This window comes from Diabrotica virgifera, chromosome 7, assembly GCF_917563875.1.
Source record: "Diabrotica virgifera virgifera chromosome 7, PGI_DIABVI_V3a".
In the NCBI taxonomy this organism is placed as follows: Eukaryota; Metazoa; Arthropoda; class Insecta; order Coleoptera; family Chrysomelidae; genus Diabrotica; species Diabrotica virgifera.
The window spans coordinates 63,805,007-63,814,427 of NC_065449.1; the positions used below are offsets into that span (position 1 = coordinate 63,805,007).

The 9,421-nt window shown below is 34.0% G+C and overlaps 1 protein-coding gene across 1 annotated transcript; it reads right to left on the reverse strand.

The window, feature by feature from the left end:
* Window positions 1–8,274: 8,274 nt before the first annotated feature.
* Window positions 8,275–9,144, reverse strand: LOC126888513 (uncharacterized). The gene is made up of 2 exons (XM_050656855.1): window positions 8,724–9,144; window positions 8,275–8,597 (listed from the first exon to the last, which is right to left on the reverse strand). The coding sequence occupies exons 1-2, from the start codon at window positions 9,142–9,144 to the stop codon at window positions 8,275–8,277; spliced, it is 744 nt and encodes a 247-aa protein (XP_050512812.1).
* Window positions 9,145–9,421: the final 277 nt, after the last annotated feature.

The window sequence follows — 9,421 nt, forward strand, 5'->3', positions numbered from 1 at the left end:
AAACGGATACCAATTTTAACATTGTACATTCACCTAATGACCTAATTATTTCTCTCTATATAAAGAGATTAGAGTATAAAAAAGACTAAGTTTTCACTCTAATGGCATATAAAACAACATAATGCTATTCTACATCCCACCAGAATGAAAACAATGGGAACCTTCTCTGGTTACACCTCCGAGGCTTCTACAATTTGCAAGCCATACGGATGCTGAGACTAAGGAAGATGAGGGAATTCTACAATTTACAATTCACGTCCCATCTGCTCAGCGCGGTAAAGTTCCAACGAGAATGGTTCCCTTCATACTCCACACAGAGTAAATGTAAATCAAAAATGATTTTCAATTTCGTACGTTTCGTACAATAAAATGTACATTGAAATAAATAAAGATGTGAAGAATGAAACTATATTTTTTGCTTTAAAATTTTAACAGAATGTAGAATGTAGTTTCAAACGGATACCAATTTTAACATTATACATTCACCTAATGACCTAATTATTTCTCTCTATATAAAGAGATTAGAGTATAAAAAAGACTAAGTTTTCACTCTAATGGCATATAAAACAACATAATGCTATTCTACATCCCACCAGAATGAAAACAATGGGAACCTTCTCTGGTTACACTTCCGAGGCTTCTACAATTTGCAAGCCATACGGATGCTGAGACTAAGGAAGATGAGGGAATTCTACAATTTACAATTCACGTCCCATCTGCTCAGCGCGGTAAAGTTCCAACGAGAATGGTTCCCTTCATACTCCACACAGAGTAAATGTAAATCAAAAATGATTTTCAATTTCGTTGCAAAACGAAAACACAGCCGAACCATATTCTAGTCCAATCAGAGAGTACTGCAAGTACCCCTACCGGTTTCGAAACTTATTAGTCTCTCATCAGGAGACACATATGCTGCTCTATTTTTAGATTAGAGTATATTTTTAAAATGGTAATGTTTATCAGTAGGAACAACCTGCATTTACAACCCTTGTTGCAATTGCCGGCCTTCGGTTGTGTCACGTTGTGTTTTGCATGCTGTCGATACCTGCCGCCTGCCTTCAGACCACGTCTTGAGTAGGATTATTGTTTATTGCCCCTGTATTTTAATAAAATGTTAAAGAAAAAGAGCTTCTTAAAGGTGCCACAAATGGCCGGGGACCTTCAATTCACGGATTTTACGAAAAGGGATAAACGGTTTATAGTTGTTAACAGATAATGATCTGCTCCTTTCACTCGAACACTGTAGTATTTATCCTACGAGGGTCAAATTTAAGAACATAAATTAAATTTTTTTAAGAGAACACAAAAATCAAATATTTTTTACTCTATTTAATCATTATTTAATATAATTAACTTTTTTTATAAACTAACTAAAACATACTTTTTAGTAAATACGTACATATTTACCATACCTATTTATAGACCTAATACTATAACATAATAACTAAACCTAATGGGGAGTTATAAACGCTTAATTCTGTAATTTGTTATCTTGCAGTTCTTTAATTTTATTTACATAAACTACATTGCTCTCGTACGAGTGCTACGAGTTATTCGCACTTTTTATTTTCACATATTTTTGGATTGAATCATTATGACATTTAAAAAGTTGAAAATATTCGTATGTGGGTAGTAAAAACTAAAATTTAAAACACACTGAAATGATGCGCATGCATTTCAAGTGCGGCACATACTATTTGTACTACTGGCCCTTTCTGGGGAAAACCTAGATTCTTCCAAATAGTTTTCAACTATGAAATCAGTAAAATTCTTTACACGTTTGTCATCCGGGATTTTCACAAATAATTTAACTTCCAACTTTCGTTGATTGTAAAAAATTAATCCAAAAAAATAATTTTAAAAATTTCCCAGTATCGGAATTTTTGTCATTATATTCAGAAACTGAACCTAAGCTTTGGATTTTGCGATACCAAGCTTGACACATTACAATCGACAACCAGTTATTTTTTTAATCAAGTATATTCAAATGGGAAATAAGCCACAATTTTACCTAAAAATGATTTTATTAACGTTTCGACGCCCAAGTCGGGTGTCGTTGTCAAAATATAAAATAATACTAAATAAATAAAAATGTTGTTGCTTAGTAAAAAATTCTTCTAATAATTTATTTAATCTGACTCATTTATATCGGCAATTCAGACACGTATTATACATTTTAAAGTAGACGACTTTAAAATGATATTGCCAATATTGATGAGTTGCGTTCCTGGGACGACTTTACTAAAAGATAGTTCATTCGATTACATGAAATCAATCCCAACTCAAGAATATCCGCCACAAAAAAAATCATAGCATGTAATCTGTCTTTAAAAAGACAACCAAATGCAACGGTGGCACCGAAATTCTCGCGTTAGAGATTCCATAGTAAATCACGAGGGAAAACCAGGAAAAACCTCGTGATACTATCCCGACATCGTAAGTATTTGGGTTTACATTTAGTTTACTCTCAAAAATTGGCTTATTTCCCATTTGAATATACTTGATGATAAAAATGCCACAAGAAAATAGCTTCAGAACAACAGTTATTTTTTATTCTGCCACAATGCTTTCACAGCATTGTGAATCCCTTTTCAAAATTTATTATGATATTTTTTGTATTCATTTTAAATTTAACGACCTACATTTTTCCTCGATTATGCGAAAAGAATTGAAATAAGTGTCAGTATTTTTATTAGACAAAAAAGCGAAAACTACTGGTACATAAAAACCGTTTTTAATTGCATTTTTTTAAATGGATTACCCTATCTATAATTACATTTTTTTGTCTTACAAGTAATTTCAATTGTCCTTGAACTGTCGCCGTTTGAAAACTTGCCTTCTGGAAACTTTGAAGGTTGAGAAAATGCAAATCGTTTGACTTAATCAAAACGACTTAAAAATGTAACGAAAATATTATGTATTTTAAAAATTCGATATTGTTTAAAATTTCTTACAATGTCAGTATATATTATTGAACTAAAAAAATAAAGTTAAATAATATAAACCAATTTTTCTCAAAAAAGTGCAAGAGTCTTGCAGGTTGGTCTTGGTCTTGCGTGGTCTTGCAAGGTTCGGTCTTGGTCTTGGTCTTGTTCTTGCAAGCTTGGTCTTGGTCTTGCAACCAAAAGGCGGTTTTGGTCTTGACCAAGACCGCAAGACCAAGACCAGTCTCGATCATCACTAATTTTGAGTGATATCAAAAACTCAAAAATCGTTAAAACTAAAAAACTCAACAGCGTTACCTTGAGAAACTCATAAGCTAATAAAATATTTTTGATTTTTTTGTTTCATATGATCCATTGACGAGTTCTACTTCAAAATCCATTTTTTCTTGGAGCTGCCTGTAACAATTTGCCACCGTTGGCTTATTTTTCAATATTTGGTCTTGAATTTTTTTTAATAATCTTTGAATTGTACTGAATATGTTTATTTAATTAACCCATGCCCCCCACCCCTAAACAAAATTAGTAAAAAGTTAAAAATTCGAACATGTTAAGGTAGGTAACAAATATTGCGGCCCTCGGTAATAGACCAAAAATATTTTGTGGCCCTTACTAAAAAAAGTTTTCCCACCCCTGGTATACAGTATACAGCCAGCTACAGGAAATTCTTCCTTGTGGAAAATAGAGAACGAAAAGTTTCCAGAAGAACCTATTATATACGATACGCTATCGGTATGATCGGAGGGGATAAAGAGATCCCATTATTTTACATGAGCAGACGAAAGTTGAAATGTTATCAAAAATTTGGGCTATTTATGAATTTGGTTATGTTATGTATTATTAAAAATTTTATAATTATTTTTAGAACTTTTCCACATCCGTTGTCAATGTATTATATTATTTAACACGGTTTTGTTGATAATGGTTTAAACTTGTAGTCAATGATTCGTAATAATGGTGTATGACGAAACAGTGATAATAATATGAGTAACATTTTCAGTAACACATTTCCAAGACATAAATATGTCACGTTTTTCCGCTAAAAGTATTCTCATATCATTGTGTTAAGTAGCTTGTCATTGTAACTTAATTATTAGTGGTTTTATTTGCTTATAAAGGAAACAGTAATAGCGCTATTGTGAAATATTCTATGAAACATTATTTTGTCGCACTTTGTTTAAGGGCACCCAAAGTCCCATTTAACGACATTGTTAACATTATGTCACATATCTCTGTAACCAAAGCACTTAGATACCTATTTTTTTTATTTTGAAACTACATAATATATTTTTTAGGGCGGTGTAGATTTTTGTAAAGTTGGAGCGAAAGAAACATTTATTTTAAATTTTTTTTAAATACTCCTTCCTACAAAAAACATAAAAAAGTTTATATCTTATTTTTTATTTTACTTGTTTTTGTACATTTTTCAATAAAACTCTACGCAGCACTTGACATTGTCCATCTCCAACTACTGTAAAAATTTGGACCTTCTATCATCTACGGATCCAGAGATATTTGACATCAAAAGTTAAAAACCTAGTATTCGGGAAATGGCAAAAACATAAAACACTCTAATAGGTTATAAAGCTACCGGTACACGGTAAGTTGAGTGCAGACGTTCAGAAAAAAAAATTTTGTAACCATGGATATATTATACTATAACAGGGGTGGCCAAGCTCCTTGATAGCCAGAGCCACTTTTCATAAGTTAAAATTTTTCGCGAGCCGCAATTAAAAACGTTTTCAAAAAGTATGTAAAGAAGGTATGCACAATGTTTTTTAACAGAACTTTTATTTATTGAAAACAGAAAGTTACGAAATATCTCACGAATGACTTATCCATCCTCAGCGAATACCTTAAGAAATGGAGACTACAGCCAAGTACTACAAAAACTGAAGTATCAGCTTTTCATCTAAACAACAAGTTGGCAAACAGAGAATTGCGAGTGTATTTTAATAACAAGCTGTTAAAACACAATAAATACCCGAAATACCTTGGGGTTACTCTAGACAGAACGCTCACATTCAGAGAACACCTGACGAAAACAGCAGCAAAATTGAAAACACGCAACAATATAATACAGAAACTCTGCGGCACTACATGGGGGTCCACAGCATCAACATTAAGATCCTCTGCTCTTGGCCTGATATATCCGGTGGCAGAATACTGTGCTCCAGTGTGGCTAAATAGCAGGCATACCCACCTGGTCGACACCCAACTAAACCGTACTATGCGTATGATAACAGGCACAATTAAGCCCACCCCTACAATGTGGCTACCTACCCTTAGTAATATAGCACCACCCAACCTACGCCGCGAACATGCATTGGTTAAAGAATATAACAAAATAATGGACAGTCGCCAGCTTCTAGTCCACAACGACATCCCCGATATTCTTGGAAACCGTCTCCAATCCAGGTTACCCCCTCTACAATCTGCTCAAGCGCTGCAGCAATCCAACTTTGACTTAAATACCCGATGGAGAGAAGATTGGGAAAGTAGGACAGATCCACATTACCATAGTCTACCGGACATCATAGGGAAACCTGGCGAATTTGAACGTCCCCGTAAGATTTGGGCAGCCCTTAATCGAATTCGAACAAACTGTGGAAGATGCGCCGACTCCCTCCACAGATGGGGTAAACTCCCCTCGCCTTCTTGTGACTGCGGCGCTGCAAGACAGACGATCAGTCACATTGTTCAGGACTGCCCACGCAGAGCATACACAGGCGACCCTATAGACTTTGTAATGGCAACCGAAGGGTCAATCGAATATATAAAAAAATTGGACATCTGTTTGTGATGCATTGTATAATGCATAAATCTAAATATGTTCTGTGATATACTTAAGCCATACGCTAAATAAATAAATACGAAATATTAAAACTTAATTACATTTTTTTTCCTTATTCTTTTTCTCGTTGTCCTTATGCTCAATAAGAGAGTCGAACTTTGCTATCACCTATCCACCTTTTACCCATTTCTTCCACGCCTTCCGGCCTTCTTCCCATTTCCTTCACCTGTTGTGCTGTTTTCCGTCTCTTGGTTCCGATTTTCTGGATTTGTTCCATCCACCCCTTTCTACGTCTGCTCCTTCTTCTTTTCCCCTGTCTCTTGGCATCTGTCACCTTCTTTACTAGTCTGTTCTCGTTCATTCCAGTTATATGTCCAAACCAATTTTTTTTCAATGTTTTTCTCTGTTGGTCCCTGTCTTAGCATGTTTCTAATGTTTTCGTTCCTTTCCCTGTCCAACATTTGTTTTCTTTCTTTTGGTAATTCTCTAAAATTTGGTGAATAATTTGTGGTAGCACTTCTCAGTAATTCTTTCAGATGCTGGTTAGTTAATACTGATATGTGTTAGGATTTCACGAATATTAAAATGGAATTAAATGGTCCATACAAGTACGTTGTTTCTAATATGGAAATAATTCGACCAGCATCCTTTTTTAATTTAGAGTATGTACTTCGATTTTGGTACAAATTTCCAAAATTCGGTAATGGGCGTCAACTTATATTTATTTTCGAGCTTGATCTTCTTGCGGCTCTATTAATTTTAATTCACCAGATGTTGTTTGGGTCATATATTATTATTAATACATACAATAATTCACCTTATGGACTATGTATATTTCAAATGAATTGAAATACATTTTGGACTTCGGTCAATATTCCTTCTGGCTTTTTTATTTACTCGTTAAGTTTTTCTAGTTTAATATTGTAATAAATTTTTTTAAGTCGAGTAAAATGACTAAATATGTATACAAATCGGTCTGGAGTGGGTTGATTACTGACTTTTATGTCGCGCCACTTTTAATATTCTTTCATGCAGTTTTCGATTTGTTATATCACTCTTAACTTGGATGGAAATGGAATTTGTTACAAAGTTGCATTTGGTCTTTCATATTTGTTGTCAGTAATTTAAAAGACATTCTGAAACACATATGAAACGATAATAATTTTTTTCAATAATAACACAAAATTGAAAAGGATCTCGGGTACATTTATCGAGAGTCACAAGCAATTCTTCAAAGAGCCGCATGTGGCTCGCGAGCCGCAGTTTGGCCACCCCTGTACTATAATGTGTTATATATCGTAGGAAAGAGAAGATTTCAGAGAATAATTTTCAATCATAACATAAAAAAATTAAAAAATTAAATTTTCGGACTTTGGGTGCCCTTCAACGAGCGTGTTCCCCCAGTGTCCTCCCCAAAAAAAGTTCATGCCCCCACCCCCTCCCCCGAAAATCGGACCTAGATCCACCCTTGATGGTGTGGTCACGTCAGACGCAGAAATGAAAAATATGTGGTACAAAGAATAGAGCTGTTAGAAGTTGAGGGAATGAGAGGTACAGGAAAACCAGAGAGAATATAGGAGGACTGTGTAATAGAGGACTTGAGAAAGAGAGAGAGAGAGAGAGAGAGAGAGAGAGAGAGAGAGAGAAAGAGAAAGGTTTAAATTAAGAAGACACGATGCCCAGAAATGAGTGGCGAGGAAGAGCAAGGAACAGCGACGCCGCAAAAAGGAAGAAGAAGTTCATTATGATTAGACGATAAATCGTTAGTATCTTCGCGTCAAGATATAAGAAATTTGGTCTGGCGCTGGTGGGATGTCCCTACCGATTTAGTATCTTAATAACAAACAACAAACCCTCCAGGAGCGGATTCGCTAAAATTAAGGGGAAAGGAACAAATGCAAAATTTTGACGCCTGTCAAAATTTTCAATGTGTTTTAAATGTAATCATTTTTTTCGAATCCTGAGAAAACTAATATGTAAGTATTTTTGAAAAATTTAAACGCAGAATGAAAAATTACTTTATTACCGAGGGCCGAAAGTCCCTTGGAATGAATTAAAAGTATCTTTTGAATGAGATATTTGGAATTAAAAATCACACTAAATTTTCTCTTAGTTTTTCACCCCTGTAACTAATTAAAAATAAACATTATAGAAGTTTTCAGGGGCTTTCGGCCCTCGGTAATAACGTAACGGCTTAAAGCCGAAAGTTCGTACCCATCCCCTTAACAAAAAAAATTCAAGTCTTCAAGTAGATATAATATTTTAATGGGGTTGGAATAATAAATATAAATTTAAATATCATATCATTATATTTATTACGTATTTATATCTATGTAGTTATAGGTATATTATTATGTACAATGAAATAAGAGAAATGAACAAATTAAAGAAATTAAGGAAATTAATGATAATAACAATAAAAGATTAAAAGAGTGGTAGCAAAAATCAGAATTAAAAAAATAACATAATAAAAAGTAACATAGAAAATAACATAGAAAAATAAAATTTGAAGTTTAGACGAAAAAAAATAAATACAAATTACAACTTTATGTCACTATCGCTGTCATCTTCACTAGAATAGTTATCTAATGTTATAATGATTGGTTTAATATGTGAGCTTAATGTTCTGTAATGATCTTCCGTTTTTATAACATGTGAAACACAATTTTGCCACAGTGTTGGGGAAATCTTTTTTATTTCTTCTACAACATGTGACACCGATTCGCTACTAAAATTGGGACAGCAGTTGTTTCGCCGTAAACTTTCCTTAAGTTGGCTCCAGATTAATTCAATGGGGTTGAAGACACAGTAGTAAGGAGGTAATCGCAATACATTATGACCATCACGTTTGGCTAATTCGTCTATAACAAATTGTTTCTCAAACACTTTTGTGTGAAGAACTTCCAACATTTCTTTTTTTGTATATGTTTCTTCAAAGTACAAATCATTGTCATACAAAAAATCAGATATCTGTTTTTTTGTCGAACCTACACCGGGGATTTTTCTAATTTGTTCGCTGTGATACGTTGCGTTATCCATTACAATTACACTTTTTGGAGGAAAATTTGGCAACACCTTCTTTTCAAACCATTCCTTAAACAAGCTACTCGTCATATTTTCATGGTAGTCCAGCTTTGAATCTTTAATGTTTTTTGCCAATTGTAAAAAACTTTCCCCTCCAAGCCAGCCATTTTTGGATCCAATGTTCAGAATAATTATTCGCTGACCTCTATTAATTGGATAATTGGGTGCACATTTAATAGAATCGTCTGTCCAACCTTTTTGGGCAGTATCGTGGGTATCGAACCATGTTTCATCTAGATAAAATATCGGTCTTCCTTCATCTCTAAATTTAGATATAGCATCCAAGTATTCATTTCTCCATTCAATTAGACGAGGATAATCCATTATTGATGATCGCTTATTAATTTTCTTGTATCGAAAACCAATGTGATTCGTCAGGTAACGAGTCAGTTCTGTAAATAATATAAAGTACGGCCCTAGTAGCTGTTCCAAAACTATTGCCACCCGTCGCAAAGACAATTGAGGGATTAGTAACGTCAACTATTTATTATGATACTAAATCGGTAGGGACATCCCACCAGCGTCAGGTCAAATTTCTTATATCTTGACGAAAAGTAAGTAAGTTCTCTATGATTGGACGATAAATTGCTAGTTTTACTGG